Source organism: Monodelphis domestica, chromosome 6, assembly GCF_027887165.1.
Source record: "Monodelphis domestica isolate mMonDom1 chromosome 6, mMonDom1.pri, whole genome shotgun sequence".
In the NCBI taxonomy this organism is placed as follows: Eukaryota; Metazoa; Chordata; class Mammalia; order Didelphimorphia; family Didelphidae; genus Monodelphis; species Monodelphis domestica.
In genome coordinates this window covers 16,452,273-16,474,254 of record NC_077232.1, presented here as the reverse complement: position 1 = coordinate 16,474,254, position 21,982 = coordinate 16,452,273, and the positions used below count along the sequence as shown (strand labels likewise).

At 43.6% G+C, this 21,982-nt stretch overlaps 1 protein-coding gene across 1 annotated transcript; it reads right to left on the bottom strand.

The window, feature by feature from the left end:
• Positions 1 to 2,016: 2,016 nt before the first annotated feature.
• Positions 2,017 to 17,866, bottom strand: CBLIF (cobalamin binding intrinsic factor). The gene is made up of 9 exons (XM_056803738.1): positions 17,797 to 17,866; positions 16,870 to 17,046; positions 15,738 to 15,851; positions 15,036 to 15,176; positions 11,940 to 12,121; positions 7,590 to 7,758; positions 6,200 to 6,401; positions 3,182 to 3,300; positions 2,017 to 2,078 (listed from the first exon to the last, which is right to left on the bottom strand). The coding sequence occupies exons 1-9, from the start codon at positions 17,864 to 17,866 to the stop codon at positions 2,017 to 2,019; spliced, it is 1,236 nt and encodes a 411-aa protein (XP_056659716.1).
• Between the last annotated feature and the right edge of the window lie 4,116 nt (positions 17,867 to 21,982).

Sequence of the window (21,982 nt, the reverse complement as noted above, 5' to 3'; positions counted from 1 at the left end):
TCCCACTAGCTGCCTCAGATCTTTTTAAGAGACTAAAGTCTGTTTTCTCTCTCAATCCAAGTTGAGCTTACTCTTTTGGTTGCCTGGAATGAATGAATGAAAAAAAATTTAAGTGCTTATAATTGGGGAAGAAAATTCTGTACTCTTGAAGTTTAGGCATAAACCCACCAGAAAAAAAAAAATTAAAATTTAATCTAAGCATTTCTGCTTACAGAACAAAAGATGGACATAGCTCCCCTTCATCACTACCTATCTCTCTGAAGCTCATTTTCAGGTTATGGTGGTATTCTTAAAACAACAGATAATTTCACAATTAGATAAAACATAGTTATAGTGCTCATTTCAGTTACTATTTACTTCATTTTTTAAAAGACCCTTACGGTCTGTCGTAGAATTGATACTAAATATCTGTTCCCACTCAGAAGAGAGGTAAGGATCAGGCAATTGTGGGTAACTAACTAGTTCAGGAAGTGTCTGAGTTCAAATTTGAACCCAGGACCTCGATCTCTAGGCCTGGCTCTCTGTCCACTGAACTACCTAGCTAACCTCAACATTTGCTCCATTAAAGAGTAGTAATCAATTAACTTTTGGTGTGACACACCTTTGGAAAATAATTTTCCTAAAGCCAATCCCTCTTTGACCATTCTGGGTAAGAATTTTCCTTTCCAATGTGGTAAACTAAACGTGAAGTCAAGAAATGTTTCATTAACTCAAGTAAGTGTAGAGACTTCTCAGTCTTCTCTGACTTCTCTGATCATTAATCTAATCTGGTCAAGCCAAATCAATCCAAAACTTTTTGTCTTTGTCCAGTCACCACCCTAATGACTTCATGGAGGAGTCCTTTTTGGGCTAATCTGGAGAGATGAAAATAGGACATTGTATAACTAAAGAAAGACTCATTAAGAATTTCTCTTTTAGATTAGCCCAAAGTTTTAAGATTAGGACGATTGCAAAATTCTTTCTTAATATTTCTAAAAGAAGGAGCAGGGTGGCTTTAGCTAGCTTCCATATTATGTGGGGGTATAATCACCTTTTAATATAAAAACACCATTAAATGGACATAGTCATGGGATGAACAACATGCCACCACAAGGGAGCAGTCTTTTACTATGAATCAATTTTTGACATCAACAAGGTGTCCTGAATTACAGAATCAAATTTCACTGAGGAAATGAATTGACTTCATCAAGTGTCAAGTGTCTAGCCATCCTCAAGATATACACGTATTTTTTTCTGACAACCTTTTTCTTTTGACCAGACAATATGCCAGATTGGTCCCTTCCCGTCTCTTTCCCCCCATATTAAGCTGTTATATTTTTTAACTTTACCTTGGCAGAGTTGCTACCCTTGTTTCAAACAAAAGCTCTGTATTTTTTTTGGAGGGGGAGGGTGAGATGAAATAATAATAATAGATAATATTTATATAGTGCTTTAAATTTTGTCAAATGCTTTCAAATCTGACAACTTTGGAAGGGAAGTGCTATTATATTAACCCTGTTTTAATAGATGAGGAAACTGAGGTAGAGCTGAGATTGCCCACAGCCACACAAGTGTTTGAGGCAAGATTTGAACTTAGATCTTTGTGACTCTCTGGGTCCAGGACTCCATCAACAGGAAGTCAAGCAATTGATCAATGCATTTTTCATTTCTGTGGGATCATTGCTGATCTTTTTTATTAATTCAAAGATATTTTATTTTCCAAATTACATAGAATCACCATTTTCCACATACATTTTCCAGATTATAAGATCCAAATTATCTCCTTCCTTCCACCTCTCATAGGTGGAAGTATTTTGATCAGGAAATACATGTATTATCAAGCAAATAATCAGCCTCCTTCTGACTCCACCACTTCTTCCTCTGGAGTCGGATAGCATTCTTTGTCACAAGTTCTTCAGAATTGATTGCTGACTTTTGTAAGGCAGGAACTGGTATATCTACATGTCGTTGACATAGATCTGCCCTACTTCTTCCCCGGAAAAAGATGATAAAAAAGTGAACAGTGCAGATGTCATCTTAGTACTGTGTGAAGTTGGCTGTGATGTGTTCATTGTCATAGGGGACATAGTAGCTGACTCCTGTGGGGGGGAAACCCAAGAAAGAATTGAGGTAGAAACTGTGTGTGTAACTCCTCCACGAAGAATGTCCTTTCAGAGAGTGTGATCCAAATAGTCTTTTTAGTACAATTTTCAGCTCTTAATAACTCAAGACTACACTAAGACTTTTGGGAAATCCAGTATTTTTTCTTTCTTTCTTTTTTAGAAGCAAACAGGGTTAAGAAATTTGCCTAGGGCATATAGCTAGTAAGTGACTGAGACTGGATTTGAACTCAGGTCTTCCTGACTTCAAGCCGAGTACTTTATTGATTGTACCAACCAGCTGCCCTAGATATCCAGCATTTTCAAGGAGGAATGAACATCGCATCATCATTTTTTTTAAACCCTGACTTTCTGTCTTAGTAACAACTCAGGGTAAAAGGCTAGGCAAATGGGGTTAAGTGACTTGCCCAGGGTCACATAGCCCCTATGCTGTTATTGAACAAACACTTTTGGAAATACCAGGGCTTATTTAGCTCAACGATAAAGCCAGTATGTTCTTCCACACACTTTGGGGCTAGGTATTACCACTTGGTGCCTTTTTTATGGGAGAATATCCAGGGATTTCCCATAAGGCCATTTTTCTCTCAATCCCTGGACTTCCTTCCTTCCTTCCTTCCTTCCTTCCTTCCTTCCTTCCTTCCTTCCTTCCTTCCTTCCTTCCTTCCTTCCTTCCTTCCTTCCTTCCTTCCTTCCTTCCTTCCTTCTGGCCTTCCATCCTTCTTTCCTTCCGTCCTTCCGTCCTTCCTTCCTTCCTTCCTTCCTTCCTTCCTTCCTTCCTTCCTTCTGGCCTTCCATCCTTCTTTCCTTCCTTCCTTCCTTCCTTCCTTCCTTCCTTCCTTCCTTCCTTCCTTCCTTCCTTCCTTCCTTCCTTCCTTCCTGGGAAGTATCTGATTTGAACCTAGGGTCTCCCGTCTCTAGGTCTGGCTCTTAATCCACTGAGCCACCCAGCTGCCTCCCCCCCCCCAACCCCCCAGTCCCTTTTCTGAGTGTTTTACCCACTAGTAACTTTTGTGAAGTTGGTGGATGGCTTCGATTATCCTCATACTCCCCACTCAATGCCCCTGGTTTTAGCCTTCACATACCTTGGTCCAAAGGGATTTTGCCACTAAGAAATTGCCAGTAGGTCCTGTGGTTTTCCACCTCATAAATGTTGTTGATGGAGGTGACATAGAGGCCCCAGGATGTCATTTTGTATTCAAATCTGCAAGGAAGATGAGACCTCAGATGATTATACATCACAGGATTAGTCATAGAATAAGGAAATAGAAGAAACAGATGGATTCTAAGTAGTGTGGAAATATTTCATTGTATATAAGGGATCTATGATTTTGTCAGGCAGTAATGGTAATCTCTAGACTGCCTGCCAAAGTCATCGATCCTTCATGTAGAGTGGATGACCTCTGGGGAGGCTGGGTGGTACAATGGAGAGAGCACTGGACTTGGAACCAGGAAGATCTGAGTGCAAAAGGGATCTCCAAAACTTATTAACTATGTGACCCTGGATCAGTTAGTCAATCCTTATTTGCCTCAGTACCTCATCTGTCAAATGGGGACACATTGGAGAAGGAAATAGCAAACCACTTCAAAATCTTTGTGGAGAAAACTCTATGGTCAAAAGCCCATGAGGTTACCTAGCGTTGGACACAACTCAACAACAACATGGATAATTTTTAGGTCAGTGGTTCTCAAACATTCCTTTATATTTTTAAAAAATATTGAGGACTTTCCAAAGAGCTTTTGTTTATGGGGGTTACATTTATGATTATTTAATTATTTAAGTGATTAAAATGTCTTAGTATTATTAAGAAAATACTTTTGACCTCAAGGATTCCCTGAAAGGGTCTTGGGGACTCCCACTAGTCCCCAGGACCCGTGCTGCTCTAACGGATACAATTCAAAACCTTGTTGTGACGAGGTGGACGGTCTTTCACAGTTTGTTGGTCTCTTCCGTGACCTCTGAATCGCTAATGAACAAAAAGCATCCTTTAGGCCATCTGATGGTGAGCCTCTCTGAGTATAGGTAAAGGCATGGCAGACATATTGCCTGCTACTTATGGCAGAGACGTGTAAAATTTAAATTATATCTCTAAGAACAAAAATATTATATTTTATGAGGTTTATTAAGGATCATTAGAAATCAAGGAATAAAGAGGATACAAAATAAAAACCACGTGCCCATGGCTGGTTAGCCATTTTCAGCTATCCCCATTCACCACCATCACTGCTGATGCTACATCATTCAAGAAAAGAGAGCACGTGGGAGGCGTTACTGCCAGTTAAATACCAATCATGATCTCACCAATGTGGAGATGCAGGAGAGATTATGGGGAATTCTGGGAAATACCAAGGACTTCTGGGGAATGAAGTCTAGGGTTCAAAAATCTCCATTTATACAGATGCCAGAGAGAATCAAAGTATTCAGTAATGATGGCAATGCTATTTAGCTGTTTATAGTGCCTTAAGGTCTGCCAGACCCTTTAAACTTTGCCCTCTTATTTGATCTTTACAAAAATCCCATGAGGGAGGCAGTGCAAGTATTTTCTTTTTATGAATGAAGAAGATGAATCTCAGAGACTTGAGATGAGCATCACTCCTCATCCTAAATTCAGCTTTCTTCCCGCCACACCAGGCTGCCTTGCTCTACAGGTTGTCTTCTGCTTTAGTCGTTTAAACCTCTCCCAAGGCTTTTGGAATGACCTATCTTTGAGGACCCCATTATTATTATTTTTTTAAAACCCTTACCTTCCATCTTGGAGTCAATACTGTGTATTGGCTCCAAGGCAGAAGAGTGGTAAGGGCTAGGCAATGGGGGTCAAGTGACTTGCCCAGAGTCACACAGCTGGGAAGTGTCTGAGGCCAGATTTGAACCTAGGACCTCCCATCTCTAGGACTGGCTCTCAATCCACTGAGCTACCCAGCTGCCCCCTGAGGACCCCATTATTATTCTATTCCACTTCGCTTATTCTATTGATGTATTATTGTCTGAGAGTGATATATTGTTATCGATATGTTATAGTGAGTATATTGATGTATTATCTGAGGCAACGGAGTATAGCCTCTATCTACCATTATACCTACTACATCAGTGGAAATGATATGAAAGATGGTCATCTGCTTAACTGTTGTAGCCCAAGGACCATGGCAGAGTGTGGGACATAGCTGTTGTTCAGTTATTTGCAGTCATACCTAACTCTTTGTGACTCCATTTGGGGTTTTCTTGGCAAGGATAGGAGAGGGCTATGCCACTTTCTTCTCCAGCTCATTTGACACAAGAGGAAACTGAGGCAAATAGGGTTGGATGATTTGCCTGGAGTCACACGGCTAATAAGTGTCTGAGGCCAGATTTGAATTCAGGAAGATGAATCTCTCTGAGTCGAGGTCCAGCACTCGATTCACTGAACTACCTATGTGATTCCACTCACTCACTCCCTCCTTCAGAATTGTGGGACTTTGGGAAAGTCACTTAAACTGTCGTCCAAAGTGCTCTGACTTTTCTTGTTGGCTCCTCATTTGGCACTTGTTCATTTATTGCCTTGTATTATGCCAGGGCCAGTCTCGTGTCCCTAGTTCAATTGCAAATTCCTTGTATTGCAGGGACTGTCTCTTAATTTTTTTCTCCCCTAAGGGTCCTAGCACAGTCCTAACCCTAGAGAATTAGAGTTCATATCTTTTGCAGGCATTCACAGGGAATGTCCAAAGCCTTCTGGGGGAATCATTCACCCCATCTTATAATGAATAAGAGAATCTGCATTATCTTTATCATCTGTAACACTGTTTTCATATGACCTTTCTTTCAAGGTAGCTCAGTCTATTTCATATTGACTTATTCTCATTTCTTTCCTGGGAGGCTGGAGAGGACCAACCATCACTATCCCTATTTGACTGAGGGAGAAGCTGAGGCCTGGGCACATTGAGCATCATAGACCTTAAGGCCCTCTAGTCCAACCTTTTCACTTTACAGACAAGGAAACTGAGGCCCAACAAGGCTAACTGTTTTGTGGAAATTCTTAGTAAAGGAAAACTTGTTCAATGAATGATAGATGAGAGAAGAAAATGGCACCCAAGGAGGGCACTTAGAAGGCATTACAGGCTTTACTCACTTGAATGTTGGGTTTTTGCGCTGGGCTTCTTCTAGAACAACAAGGAGGACTGATCCCTTTTTCACGCTGACTGTCTCTGTTTCATTGAAGATCAGTTCCACCCCCCTCAGTTGGTTATTGATTGTGTAAGTCACTGTGATATTTGAAGCCAAAGTCGAGACAGGGCTAGAGTTCCTAGGGAGGCTTTGTCTCACCTCTTGATCTGTAGAGTAAGGAGTTAGGCTTTGTAAGACTGTGGGGTTTCTGTGTGCAGAGGCTATACTTTACTGGCATCGAGAACTTTTTCAAAATCATTTTAAGAGGCAGGGAAGGGCCTGGGTAGACCTTCTGAGTTATTCCAATGAAGAGTCACAAGTTAAGCTATTGCTTTTATTCTTTTTTTTTTTAAATTTATTTAATTAGTCAATTTAGAACATTATTCCTTGGTTATAAGACTCATGTTCTTTCCCTACCCTCCTCCCAACCCCCTCCTGTGGCCAACAAGCAATTCCACTGGTTTTACATGTGTCCTAGATCAAAACCTATTTCCATATTATTGATAGTTGCACTAGGGTGATCGATTCGAGTCTACATCTCCGATCATAGCCCCCTCAACCCATGTGATCAATCTTGCTTTTATTCTTGCTAAGACAGAAAGTCTGGTAGAAGCTCCTTTGATTCCCCCCCCCCCCCCCTGTTTTTATTTTTTAAAGAATGTTCAAATTGGGTGTGAGATCTTGTGCCCTTTTATTATATTTTATAAACATAATTAGATCTTTCTTAGAGGACTCTAGTAGTGCATCTATAAATCAAAGAGTCATCTCAATAGTGTAGAAAAACTCAGCTATGGAGTTTCAGGACAAATTGAAGGGGTGTGGGGGCCCAGGGCTGGAGGCATCCAGAATGTTCTGACAGCGATGCTGTGGCTACTTAGAGCTTGAAAAGCTTGAAAAACTACGGGAAACTTGGACTAGGAAGATAACTTGGGCTCTGAAGATTGTTTGGGTTAGAAGAAACTTGCCTTATGCTAGTCCTTGGTTTCTGCCCCTTTTGTACTGGTGAGACAGTAGGTGCTGATTCTTGAATGAGGAGGTACCTTGGTTTTTCAGCTGCAGGGACATGTTGCTAAGTGTGCAACCACAAGGAATCTCAATAGGAAGGGAGGGTGTAGATGGAGGTAACTGCCTTTTATATTATTAAGGATGGACAAATAAGCCATTTCATTAGACTGTGAGCTCCTTGAGAGCTGGAACTGGTTTTTTTTCCTTTTTCTTTAAAAAAAATCTCTCTTTGTAGATCAGAGCTTAGCACAGTGCCTGGCATTTAGCTGACTGACTATTTGACTTGATATCTGTGGGGGAGCTCCCTAGTCTTGTTTTGAAAGACCCTGGATCTTGAAAAGGATGCTTACCAGTAGAACAGGCAACGTAGGGCACATCTAAATAAGTTTTGCCATACAGGGAAGGAAGGATCTGGGCAATGGACATGGGGTTATCAAATCTATTTTGCTCAATCTCCTTGAGCACTGTTTCCATAGTCTTCCTGCAGTTCCACTTCTCTCCAGGTTGCACAGAGAGGGCCTGAGAAAGGAAGAAAAATATTGTAGAGTCAATATGGAGCACTAATAGGTCATTTGTAAGGGAGGAGATTGTTTGAGTCAATCAATTACTCCACTCTATTGAAAATAACTTACAAAGGTAGATGGTTCAGTGGCTTGGAGATGGGAGGTCCTGGGTTCAAGTCTTGCTAAGGCACTTCTTAGCTGTGTTATCCTGGACAAGTCACTTAACCCCCATTGCCTGGCCCTTACCACTTTTCTGCCTTAGAACCAGGACTTAGTATTGACTCTAAGGCAGAAGGTGAGGGTTTAAAAGAATAAAGTAACTTACAAGAAACTTTAGCCATTACACCTTTATCTGCTATCTGCTATCTGCTAAGAAAAACTCTATTAAATCAAGAAGCACTTGTATTGATCTACCGAATGCCTTATCACAACCTGTGGATCTTCCACAAATTGGCAAGCCAGATCATGTCCCAGCTTTGCAGTCAGTCTAGGAGTTCCAGGTGAGCCCCTGAGAAGGAATTGTTTGCGGACTGTGATGGGGAAAAGGACCCGAGTCTCTGCTTCCCTGCCTCCTTGAGCACAGCACGACCTTCTGAACTTTGGGGACTGGACTATTTGGGCTTCTCATTGGGGTTTGAGGATGAATTAGGCTCCCTGGAGAAAGGCAGCATCAGAGCCTTAGAGAAAGCTTCACTCTTTATCCATGGAAAGCTTCATGGGGACTCCACGGAGAGGGGAAAGGACTGCCCACATGTGCTCTTCAAGTCGGAGCCCAACTGTCTCTGGACTGTATGTTTCTTTGTCTTTGTCTCTCCCTCCCCTGTTTTCTCCACCTTCTCTTCTCTCCTCCCTTGTCTCCCTCCTCTTTCCTCTCTGTCTCTGTCACTCCCTTGCCCCCATCTCCCTGTCTCTGTGACTGTCTCTTTATCTTTGTCTCTCCCTCCCCTGTTTTCTCCACCTTCTCTTCTCTCCTCCCTTGTCTCCCTCCTCTTTCCTCTCTGTCTCTGTCACTCCCTTGTCCCCATCTCCCTGTCTCTGTGACTGTCTCTTTATCTTTGTCTCTCCCTCCCCTGTTTTCTCCACCTTCTCTTCTCTCCTCCCTTGTCTCCCTCCTCTTTCCTCTCTGTCTCTGTCACTCCCTTGCCCCCATCTCCCTGTCTCTGTGATTGTCTCTTTATCTCTGTCTCTCCCTCCCCTGTTTTCTCCACCTTCTCTTCTCTCCTCCCTTGTCTCCCTCCTCTTTCCTCTTTGTCTCTGTCTCTCTGTCACTCCCTCCCCTGTTTTCTCCACCTTCTCTTCTCTCCTCCCTTGTCTCCCTCCTCTTTCCTCTCTGTCTCTGTCACTCCCTTGTCCCCATCTCCCTGTCTCTGTGACTGTCTCTTTATCTTTGTCTCTCCCTCCCCTGTTTTCTCCACCTTCTCTTCTCTCCTCCCTTGTCTCCCTCCTCTTTCCTCTTTGTCTCTGTCTCTCTGTCACTCCCTCCCCTGTTTTCTCCACCTTCTCTTCTCTCCTCCCTTGTCTCCCTCCTCTTTCCTCTCTGTCTCTGTCACTCCCTTGCCCCCATCTCCCTGTCTCTGTGACTGTCTCTTTATCTTTGTCTCTCCCTCCCCTGTTTTCTCCACCTTCTCTTCTCTCCTCCCTTGTCTCCCTCCTCTTTCCTCTTTGTCTCTGTCTCTCTGTCACTCCCTCCCCTGTTTTCTCCACCTTCTCTTCTCTCCTCCCTTGTCTCCCTCCTCTTTCCTCTTTGTCTCTGTCTCTTTGTCACTCCCTCCCCTGTTTTCTCCACCTTCTCTTCTCTCCTCCCTTGTCTCCCTCCTCTTTCCTCTCTGTCTCTGTCACTCCCTTGCCCCCATCTCCCTGTCTCTGTGACTGTCTCTTTATCTTTGTCTCTCCCTCCCCTGTTTTCTCCACCTTCTCTTCTCTCCTCCCTTGTCTCCCTCCTCTTTCCTCTCTGTCTCTGTCACTCCCTTGCCCCCATCTCCCTGTCTCTGTGATTGTCTCTTTATCTCTGTCTCTCCCTCCCCTGTTTTTTCCACCTTCTCTTCTCTCCTCCCTTGTCTCCCTCCTCTTTCCTCTTTGTCTCTGTCTCTCTGTCACTCCCTCCCCTGTTTTCTCCACCTTCTCTTCTCTCCTCCCTTGTCTCCCTCCTCTTTCCTCTCTGTCTCTGTCTCTCTGTCTCTGTCTCCACACTGTGCTCATGCCCATATCTAAATCTGCTTCCAACAAACTGATGACCAACCTTGGCTCCGAGGCTACGGGCTGATCCTTTGGGTGGGTCTTTCCCCCCAGTAACTAGCTAATATAACAGCAAACATTCACGTAGCACTTTAAGAACAGCAAAGCACTTTTACGTATGTTACCCCAGTTGATCCTCACAACAATCCTTGGAGGGCGATTCTATTATTATCTCATTTTATATATGGGGAAACCGCCCGGGGTCGTATCGTCTGCAAGTATGTCAGGCAGGATTCACACACGGGTCTCTTTCCATCATGCCACCCAGCAGGCATCTGAATGAACACAGCTAGCTGGCCCTCCTCCGTTGGTGTCTTTGACCTCACATTTCTACTTCGAAATCTCATTACGGATCAGGCCTGGTCTTGGCAAATGAGTCTTCCTTCTGCCATAGGATTCAGGGCATTCCGTTGAGTCCGCCTAGACCCTAATGATTCCCTTCTCCTATATTACCTACCCACGTGATGTTGGGGAAGTCGTGTAACCCCTCTGGGCCTTGGTTTCCCTATCTGTAAAATGGGGAGGTTGGACCCGATGATCTCTGAGATCCCGTCCAGCTCTAAGCATAGGCTCCCATGACCCTAAGCCTCGGACTGCCAACTGCTTCCTATCAGAACGGTGATAACTACAGAACAAGAGAACGGGCTGTGTCACCAAAGCCCTGAAAAAAGAAAGGCCAAGACCTTGGTTATCAGTGTTTGAATTAGAGCCTGCCTTTTATTAGAAAGTGCCGGGACTCATAGGAATGTATAGGGCAGGTGATGAAGCTTCAAATACAAGAGAACCGATACCAGGAATGATGGGAACATTTCCTGCCTGGTCTAAAGGGGAAGAACGGTCACTAGAGGTTAGCAAAAAATTAAATCTGCATCATAGGCGTGCTTATGGCACATTGGCCTCTTCTGTAAAATGAGGAGGTTGAATTAGATGGCCTGGGGTTTCCTTAAAGCTATAGATCTAGAAATCTACAATCCAGCAGTGTCCAGGATTTCCTGGAGGAGCTGTTAAACCTTTTCTTTTCTCTTTTTAAACCCTCACCTTCCATCTTGGAATCAATCTGGTGTATTGGTTCCAAGGCAGAAGAGTGGTAAAGGCTAGGCAATGGGGGTCAAGTGACTTGCCCAGGGCCACACAGCTAGAAAGTGTCTGAGGCCAGATTTGAACCCAGGACCTCCCATCTCCAGGCCTGGCTCTCCATCCACTGAGCCACCCAGCTGCTCCTTGAGTCAATTTATTTTTTTCAAACCCCTGCCTTCTGCCTTAGAATCAAGACTGTGTATTGGTTCCAAGGTAGAAGAGTGGTAAGGGCTAGGCAATGGAGGTTAAGTGACTTGCCCAGGGTCACCCAGCTGGGAAGTGTCTGAGGACAGATTTAAACCCAGGACCTCCCATCTCTAGGACTGGCTCTCCATCCACTGAGCTACCCAGCTGCTCCCTAAACCTTTTCTGATAATGAATGAGAATTGAATTTTTATTATCTTTATAATTTAAAACTTAGATTTTTTTTTTGTATAATCTTCCTTTCAAGGAATCTCCAACTACATCCCATAGAGTCATCATTCTTATCCTGTGAGGTTGGGAAGGATCCACCATCATTACTCCCATTTGACCAACAGAGAAATAGAGTCAAACACCTTAATGATCACAGGTTCATTGAGATAGGGTTGGAGGCTGTCTCATCCGATCCCCTTATTTTACAGAGGAGGAGATGGAGGCCCATGAAAATGAGGTGACTTGCTCAAGGTCATACAGATATTTTCATGGGCTGGCTTTGAGGCTCAGAATTCTTATCAGAGAGCCAGAACTTTTTACACTGTGCCACACGGCCTCCCCACAGAGGAGATATAATGAAGGAATTTGGTGGGTATCACACAGTTAGACATTATTGGAGTCATGATGAAAAATTTCCCAGCTGCCCATTTCCAAATGCTGGGTTTTCCCCAGTGGTCCTTTATTGGTTACCTGCATGGCTAAGCCTGTGCTGTAGGATCCCCCAATGAGGCCATTGTCTTCAATTCTGCCACTGATGTGCTTTACCATCTTTGTTAATACTTGACCAAATAACTGATTGTATTCATCCTCCGGGTCTTCAGGAATCTTATTGCTAACACAAGTCAAGGCCAGGGTCGCCATGGCTCCAGTATCTGCAGAGCATACGACATGCAGATTGCTAGTCACATGAATGCTCTCCCATCTCCTCTCTCTTCCCTTCTTCTACCCCTTCCCAATGCCTGTGCTCCCTCCCTCCCTCCCTCCCTCCCTTCCTTCCTTCCTTCCTTCCTTCCTTCCTTCCTTCCTTCCTTCTTTCCTTCCTTCCTTCCTTCCTTCCTTCCTTCCTTCCTTCCTTCCTTCCTTCCTTCCTTCCTTCCTTCCTTCCTTCCTTCCTTCCTTCCTTCCTTCCTTCCTTCCTTCCTTCCTTCCTTCCTTCCTTCCTTCCTTCCTTCCTTCCTTCCTTCCTTCCTTCCTTCCTTCCTTCCTCCAAATGAATACTCATTGTATTGGTTCCAAGGCAGAAGAGTGGTAAGGGCTAGGCAATGGGGGACTTGCCCAGGGTCACACAACTGGGAAGTGTGTGAAGACAGATTTGAACCCAGGACCTCCCATCTCTAGGCCTGACTCTCAATCTACTGAGCTACTCAGCTGCCCCTTCCTATTATCTTTCAACACGCCTAAGGCTCCCCATCATTAAAAACCATCCTTAGACGCTATTCTTCTGTCTTCTCAAGCTATGTCTTAATTCCTAACTATGGATATTCTGACTCCCAGATCTAAATACTCAGCCCTAGTGTTTCCCCTGAGTTTTGGTCCTATAACACTATCTGGAGAGCGAGCGTTTCAATCTGGATGTTTCAAAGGTCTTTCAAACTTGTGTCAAAAATAGAATTCTTTATCTGTAAAGGTAGCTAAATGATGCAGAGGATAGAGTGCTAGGCCTGGAATCAGGAAGACCTGAATTCAGATCTCACCTCAGACACTTACCAGCTTAGGACAAGTCATTTAACCTCTGTTTTTGTCTCGATTTCCTCAACTGTAAATGGGTATTATAATAACATTTATCTCCTGGGGTTATTGTGAGGATCCACTGAGATAATATTTGTAAAGCACATAGAAAGTGCTTAATAAAAGATATTACTCTTGCCAAACTCATCTTTCTTCTAGGCTTTCTTATTTCTGTCAAAGGTCCCACCACTCTTCTAGTCTCCCAGGTTTAAAGCCTTTGCATTTTCCTCATTCCCTTACACTCACCTCACATATTTAATCAGTTGACAAGACTCTTTCTGTCTCTGCAATATCATTCTTATTTACCTCCTTCTCCCTTTCTAGTTACCATGTTAATTCAGGGCCTCATTGCTTCTCCCCTAAACTATTGTGATAGCCTATTTGCTCCTTCTCTCAAGTCTCTTCCTACTCCCTTCCATCATCCATTCAGCTGTCAAAGCTGCTTTCCTTAAGCATCAATCTGACTTTTACTTTTCTCTGTAATACACACTAGTGCTGTGATGATGAACTTATGGCACGTGTGCCAGAGATGGCATGCAGAGACCTCTCTGTAGGCAGGCACAGGCCCCTGACTTGGTCAGCTTGGAGCCTGGAACCACCTGGAAGGCATTCTAGCCTTCCTCTACTGTCTCAGGGTATGAGCGAGGCTGCCCTCAATGACTCCAGGGGTTGATCATGACTAGCCTGCTGTGCACAGCTGTGGCACCCTGCCTTTGATGCTGCAAAGGCAGGGGTGGGTGGGGCACTGCATGCAGTCAGGGAGTGAGACAAGCATTTGGGGGCAGGGCATAATATGGGCAGTCTGGGGGGTGGGTGGGGTAAGGCATGGGGTCCTCAAAAGATTTGTCATCACTGCAGTAGTGGCTTCCTGTTGCCTCTAGGATCAAATAGAAACCTCTCTGTTTAGCCTTTAAAGACCATCACAGCCTTGCACCCAACTTATTTCTATAGCCACATTATAGATTATTCTCTTTTCAACACTCTGGGATCTGGTTAAAAATCTTCCCTGGAACTGATACTTAGTATCAATTCTAAGACAAAATATAAGTTGGTTGTTTTAAAAAATCCCTAACATTCTGCCTTAGGATCAATATTATATATTGGTTCCAAGGGAGAAAAGTGGTAAGGGCTACGCAATGGGGGTTAAGTGACTTGTCCAGGGTCACATACCTAGGAAGTGTCTAAGGCCAGATTTGAACCCAGGACCTCCCATCTCTAGGCCTGACTGTCAATGTGTTGAGTCACTTATCTCCTCCCAAGGTAAGGGTTTTTAAGGAAGAAAAGAAAAGTACTTGTTGAATTGACACAAATGAAGTAAATTTTAAGAGGCCAAATAAATATCATTTGTCATTATTTTTGCTGGTATTTTTCTTTACTTTGGACTCTCAAATTGCTTTTTACTTAGCTTTTTTTTCATTGATTCCTCTTACATTTATTCTACAAATATATGAATACATAGCAACTTCCTCTATTTGAACAAAAGCCTTTTTAGAATAGGGATTGTTTCATTTTCTCTCTTTGTATATCTAATACCTATCTAATGTATAAGTGGAATTTTGAACCTTTGGACTTCATCCCCCAGAAGTCCTTCAGTATTTCCCAGAATTCCTCTCCTCTCTCCACCACTTTCTGTGGCCACATTTGTTTTTAAGTTTGCTGTAACTCCTCCCTCGTGCTCTTTTTCTTTTGGCCAGGCTGGGTTCAGGTAGTTCTTTTACTTTAGTTATTATTAATAAACCTTAATAAAATATAATAGTTATGGAATATTAATTAAAAAACCCACATTAGGTACTGTGTACAGTGCAGGGATTGAAGAGATTCTTGCGAATGAATGACTTCATTTGCTCCTAGTTAGGAATAATCCTCTCTGGTGGCCCCACATCCAATGCTTTGGACGTGCTCCTGTGTATTACCTCTTTGCCACCAGATGATGCTCTGCTCCTCCTCTGCTCTCATCTCTGGGTTGCTACTTACCTTTGGTTTCCAGATTTGCCATTTACTATATTTTCTCCTAGCCCACTTCCAGCTCAGAAGGGTTTGGAGCAGCTCCTCACTCACCCATGTTGAAGGGGGAAACATTGGCTAGCAACATCTTGGAAAGTCTGACAGCTAGTTCCAAGGTCCCCTCTTGATTCTCTTGGCACAGAGCCAAGAGTCCCAGGCTGGGTCCGTAGAAGACTGAATGTGGGTCTTGTGGACCTGGAAAATCAATTGGGACATGAGTATGGCCAGATTGGATCAGTGGGATTGTTCTGGGAATGGAGAAAGAGAAAATATGTTCATGTGGGATTGCCAGAAAGTTTCTCTATGAAGGAGAGTTGTGGGTAATGGGTAGATTCCTTCAGTAAAGGAAAGGAGCCAAAGAGATGGAGCATCATTGTCCATGATGCCGCCTCCTCCAGTGAATCAATGCCTCCTCATCTCCTTTCATTTGATCGGTAAGGAGATGGCGAGCCAGAGCTGATTGCCCTGCCTATAGTCACACAGCTAATAAGTGCCCAAAGCAGGATTTGTATTCCATCTCCAGGGCTTTATATCCCTAGATGCCTCCACCTTTCTATGAAGGAGCAGACTTGTAGACGAACCTCACATCACCTGGTAGGATTTGTAACCATCTCCAGAAAGAACAGGGAGAAAGAATTGGTGGCCATAGTCTCCTCTTTCCTCACCCGCTTCTCTGTCCCCTTCTTCTCTGGGGTTAGAGTTTGGGGAGAAGGTCTAGATCATTTCCTCCCCCTCTCCCTTCTGCTCCCCTCTTACTTGAAGATGACCAATTCTCCATTTTCTTTTTCAGCACCAAGACTCTGTTCCCAGGATTTTGGCAGGATGAGGCGAGAGCCATGACGTTGAGGGCCAGCTGGCCAGTGGTAAGATCTGCAAGGGGGGCAGGAGCAGGAAGTCACCCTTTGATTCAGGCATGAAAGCCTCTTGGCCAAGGGAAAATTGCTCACTTTTACTTTATCCAGATAACTTTTATTTTCTGAAAGTAACTCAGTTTGTGAAATGGCTTTCCTTAGGAGAAAAAGAAAAAGAACTAGACTGGCTTTGCCATTGAGAAGATGTATTCAAGCAACAAATTAGTGAAGGACCAGGAAGGGTTTTCCCATGGATCATAGTTCTACAGCTAGGAGGGACCTCAGAGGCCATGAGCTCCGAGCCTCATTTTACTGATGAGGAGGTTGAATGACTTGCACAAGGTCACACAGGTAGGAAGCATCAGAGTTGGGTTTTGAATCCAGGCATCCTGGCTCTTTCTACTTGGTCATGAGACTGCCTGGAAGAGATCCTAGAGTTATTCTGCATAGTCTGGAGGGCAGAGGTAGAAGCAGGGGGTGATGGAGTTTGTTTCCTTAGGGGAGAGAATTTACTACTATTGAGAACTGTCTGAAAATGGAATGGGAGAGCTTGTACAAAGCAGTGATTTGATTTCACCAGAGGTATTCAGGCAGAAGCTTTGTGATGATTTGTGAGGTGTGCCTTGTAGTGAGACAGTGTAGCACTGATGGGTTTGGAATTCAAGTTTGAACCTAAAATAGAGCTGAGCAGAGGAATTGCTCCCATTTTGCAGGACCCTGGGGTTTACCAAAGGGCTTTCTTCACAGTTGACCTAAGAGGTTGGGAATTTTATTTTATTTTATTTTATTTTTAAACTCCTGCCTGCCATCTTGGAATCAAGACTGTGTATTGGTTCCAAGGTAGAAGAGTGGTAAGGACTAGGCAATGGGGGTCAAGTGACTTGCCCAGGGTCACCCAGCTGGGAAGTGTCTGAGGCCAGATTTGAACCTAGGACCTCCCATCTCTAGGCCTGGCTCTCCATCCACTGAGCTACCCAGCTGCCCCCAAAGGTTGGGAATTTTGAAAGAGTGTCACTGAGCTTGCCAATGTGTGTTACCTTCTGGGTCGGTGGACAAGATCATATGAGTGAGGAGCCTCTGGGCCTCTGCATTGTGGCCCCCAACCAGGTTCATGGCAATCAGGATGCTGGGATTGGGAAAGGATGATGGAGTCACGGAGCTCTCCATGATATCCTGGAGGTCTTCCACCAAAGCTTGCTTTTCTGGGGGAACAGCTAAGAACCAGAAAGCAGTTGCTCAAGCATCTACTTATTCTTCTTCCCAGAGAAACATTTTACCCAGGATAATGTTATCGTAAGATCATAGATTTAGAACCCAAAGGGACCCGAGAGGCCATCTCCTCCGACTCCTTCATTTTACAGATGAAGAGATGGAATCCCAGAGACATCAAATGACTTGCCCAGGGTCACACATGTAGTAAGAGGGATTAAAGTTCAATTTATTTAGCTTCAAATCCAGCACATTTCCCCAAGATATTTACTTTGAAAATCTTAGAGAATCAGCAAACTGAGATAATTAATAGCTTCAGTAAAGTAGAAGGACACAAAATAAACTTTAAAAAATCACGAGGGGGAAGACACTAACACACGCAGAACAAATACAGAACTCACACTTAGCAGCCACTTCCCAGGCAAGAGCTATTTCTCATCTCTTCTCCCCCTCTCGCCCCAATTTTCAAATGGAAGATGACCACACTCACAGCATTCACTCCTTGGGAAGGCGGAGGCCCCCCTCATAGCCCAGCAGAGGCTCAAGACAGGGATTGCCAACAGGATCATCTTTCTTGCTCTTCTGCTGGGACTCTTGGACCACAAGACCATCTCACTCCTTCTTTGTTTCTGCAAAAGTGGCCCTTGCCTCCTTCCCTCGCCTTGTTCCCTACCTATTCCTTTGTTCGTGTACGCTGACCTTCAACCTCTTCCATTCACTGGACGTTCTTTTCTCGGGTCCTTATCAATGTTTACCTTCTCCAGACCCTCCAAGGCGACTTTCTGGCAGCTTATCCTGGGAAGGAAGCATCTGGGCAATAGACATCGCGTCTTTAGGAGACTCTCCAGAGTTGGTAATGATGATAATACTAACAACAGCAATTGACAAATGGTCAAAGGATATGAACAAGCAGCTTTCAGATGAAGAAATCAAAGTCATCCATAATTATGTGAAAAAAGGTTCTAAATCATTATTTTTTCTTAAAATTTATTTTTTCATAAAATCCCCCACTTTACGTCTTAGAATCAAAACTGTGTATTGGATCTAAGGCAGAAGAGTAGTAAGGACTAGGCAGTGGGGGTCAAGTGACTTGCCCAGGGTCACCCAGCTGGGAAGTGTCTGAGACCAGATTTGAACCCAGCACCTCCCCTCTTTAGATTTGGCTCTCCATCCACTGAGTCACCCAGCTGCCTCTTCTTTATGATAGGGAATGCTCTCCACCTGCAGAGAAAGAACTGTTGGAGACATCTTTTGCATCAGTGTAATTATGGTTTTATTTTAGGGTTTTGGTTATGTATGAGTTTGCTCTTACCACAGTGATCAATATGGAAGTGTTTTGCATGACAATAAAATAGAATTAAAAAAAGTAATAAACGTGATGGGTTAAAAAGAATACCAGCAACAATAATAATAACCACGAACAATTCTATGGTGCTTTAAGGTTTGTAAAATGCTTTACTTTTGTTGTCTTATTTGATCCTCACAATAACACTGTGAGGCAAGTGCTATTACCCCCATTTCATATATGAGGAAACTGAGGCCAAGAGAGGTTAAGTGATTTGCCCTGGAACACACAGTGTTTACGAATTTGAACTGAGGTCTTCTAGCATCTAAATCCACTATTCTAGTCACTGCAAAATCTAGTTGCCTAATAATATTAACCTCACAATAATGACAGCCATAATAATAGCCATAACCTAATAGTAACACAGGGCACCTAGGGAGTTTAGTGGATAGTGGCTGGCCTTAAGTCAGGAAGTCATATTCCTGTGTTAAAATCTGGCCCCAGATATTTATTAACTGGGTGAATGTGGGCAAGTCATTTAACCCTATTTGTCTCAATTTTTTCATTTGTAAAAATGGGCTGGAGAAGGAAATGTCAGAGCACCCCAGTATCTTTGCCAAGAAAACCCCAGTTATCAAGTTAGACACAGGTGAAAAATGCCCCAAACAATGATAATAATGAGTATAATGGCATTTGGGGACAGGTAGGTAGTGCAGTAGATAGAACATTGGAAAGGGTGTCAGAAAGATCTGAATTCAAATCTGACCTTAAATATTTACTAGCTTAATGACCCTGGGCAAGTCACTTTAAACTATTTGACTCTGCCCCATATCTGTAAAATGTGGACACTCTGAAGAAGGGAATAGCAAACCATTCTAGTGTCTTTGCCATGAAGGCTCCACGGACAAAAGCCATGGTGTCATGTAGAGTCAGACATGATTGAATGAGTGAAGAGCAAGAACAATACAAATAGCAATTACCTCAGCATATCCTTTGAAATTCAACAAATAAACTACATGGGAGATGGACTACTAATCCAGAGAAAACCATTGCTCACCATCACCAAGATATCGTATTGATTCATTACCATTAATTTATTTTTTTTAACAAACTCTGTTTTAGAAGAATGGTAAGGCAAGGCAGAAGAGTGGTAAGAACTAGGCAATGGGGGTTAAGTGACTTGCCCAAGGTCACACAGCTAGGAAGTGTCTGAGGCCAGGTTTGGACCCAACACCTCCTGTCTCTATCCAATGAGCCACCTAGCTGTCCCCATTGATCACAATTTAAGAGTTACGTTTTGATAGCTGCTGCCACGTTCAATATTCATACTCTCTAAGCTATGTCGAATGAAAAGCCTTCAAGATGCAGAACTAAAAAAGAAGTCAAAACCACAAGGGAAGCGTTCCATTTGGTCCTCTTGCCTCCTGCTGGAGTCTGGAGGATACTTCCATTGAGCCTGTCGAGGGAGGGAGTACATCCCGCCATTTTATTCCATGACAATAAGCTGGGATTTTTTATTTCTTGGTCAGACGCCTTTTATGTCTGACCAAGCTCCAAGTCTCCATCAATCGACTTCTTGGCTGCCTCCTGTCTTTGCCCTGGGGAGCTCTGCTGCTTAATTAGTTTGGTCTCCTGCCCTGTAAGTGGCAGCTAGCCTGGCAGTTGGTGGGTATAGCTAGCCCCCGTCTATGTCTCCAGCTGGGCTAGAAGCAGGAATGGTGGCTGGCGAAGTTGTGACACTCTCAGGGCTACTGGGCTTATCTGACTACTGGGGGTATTTGGTCAGCAGTTGATGGTAGTAATGTGTCATTAATAATCAATTACCCTAAAAACTACATTTCCCAGGAGCCCTCTGACTTCCTGTCACTGTGTGGTAATTTACATAGAGAGATGTATTGAGTGAGGTTGCTGGTCTCATCCTCTCGGCTTCCTGGGTTGCAACCATGGTTGTGGGTGAGCGGGGTTTTTGAACAGATAGATTAGCCATGGGCACGTGGTTTTATTTTGTTACCTTTTATTCCTTTATTTCTAATGATCATTAATAAATCTCTTAAAATATAATATTTTTATTATTTGAGATTAAATTTAACTTTTGCAGTAATGAGGAAAGTGAATCCCTTCTCCATAATGATTTCTGTCTTCATTGATGCCTTCTATTGGGGACTGAACTCGAAGCAGGTCTGGTGGTTTGGGGGACACAATTATTTCCAAGACTCTTGTGTTCAAGGTCTTAGTCCCATGTTGGTGAACCTATGGCATACGTGCTTGAGTGTGCCGGAGGGGGCTGCTCTCTTCCCCCTCTCCATGTGGGCCTGAGGACATTTCTCCCATCACCCATCCCTCTTTCTAGCAGCCCAATGGGAGCACTTCCTCCCTCCCCTGTCTGGGGTAAGGCAGGGGGCTCATATGCAGCATGAGGGTTGCAGTTTAGGAACTCCATCTCTAAAAGGTCTGTCATCACTGTCTTAGTCTATTTCCAACAAGATCTGAGAGAAGATGGCCATCAAGGTGGCAGTAGTGGCTTGACCTGCCTGGAGCACTTGAGCTCCTTGAGCTGCCTCATTCTTTTTTTCCCTAAACCCTTATCTTCCTTCTTGGAGTCAATTCAGTGTATCGGTTCCAAGGCAGAAGAGTGGTAAGGGCTAGGCAATGGGGGTTAAGTGACTTGCCCAGGGTCACCTAGCTGGGAAGTGTCTGAGGCCACACTACCTCATTTTTAAGTTTCACAACAATCTCTTGGGATTGCTTTAAGAGTTATTGTCCCCACTTTATAGAGGGAGAACCTGAATTTCAGAGAAGACAAGTGACTTGCTTGTAGTCACAAAGCCATGATGTCTAAGTCAAGTAAGGCGATTCTAATGAGGCATACATAGCATTTACTATACTGGGAATAAACTTGGCTATTAATCACTCTTGATCTCATGGACTTCAAGAAGGCCATTTTCTGGGGTCATGAGCTTTTTGGATGCATCTGGGAGCTACAGCAGTCGGAGTACTTCAGGGGAAAGGCAGAGAAGAATGGGATCTTCTTTCCTCCTCTCTCAGGCGGTGTCCTCCTGAACTTGAGGACCTGAGCCTGCTGCTGTGGCTGTGTGTGTCCCTTAGCAGCCATGAGGGGGATTGGAGGGACCAAAGACAAACCATCTGCTTCACAATTTTCCTGTGAGCCATTCCTGATGCTGGTCAATTGTGACCAATGAATTCTAGGTGTTTGCAAGGTCTTTCAACATTGAGACAGAAACATTTAAACAACACCTGGGTAAACTACAACAGAAAAACGGCAGCGATAAGCAACAGGGACAGGTTGCCCAACTAGGCTTCCCAGAAAACCAATTTGTCATTTGATCTCTTGAAAAAAAAGCGACCAAACAAAAACCCTTCTAATAGCTTCCATTCATCAGAATGTATACAAGCGATAATGAAGTTCAAAAGACATTTCCAAGAAGCATTTGAAATTCACTTACTGAGTGATCTGAGACAAAAGCAAGGTCAATATGAGCTAGTAATAAAGTAAGTCAATATAAAGTCTATTCTAAGATCAACTTCTGGCTTAGTCACGCATTCATAGTCCCTTGACTTCCCCCAGCCTCAGTTTCCTCATCTGTAAAATGGGGACATAGTAATTGCATCTATATTACAAGATCATTGTGAGCATC

What these genes read in the sequence shown, in the direction of transcription:
- CBLIF (XM_056803738.1), bottom strand. Translation starts at nt 17,866, where the DNA reads ATGTCTATTGCCCAGATGCTTCCTTCCCAGGATAAGCTGCCAGAAAGT. An exon ending in TGTTTCCCCCTTCAACATGG is followed by an intron (nt 12,122 to 15,035) that starts GTGAGTGAGGAG and finishes TATGCTCTGCAG; the next exon opens with ATACTGGAGCCATGGCGACC. An exon ending in CGCAAAAACCCAACATTCAA is followed by an intron (nt 3,301 to 6,199) that starts GTGAGTAAAGCC and finishes TCTTCCTTGCAG; the next exon opens with ATTTGAATACAAAATGACAT.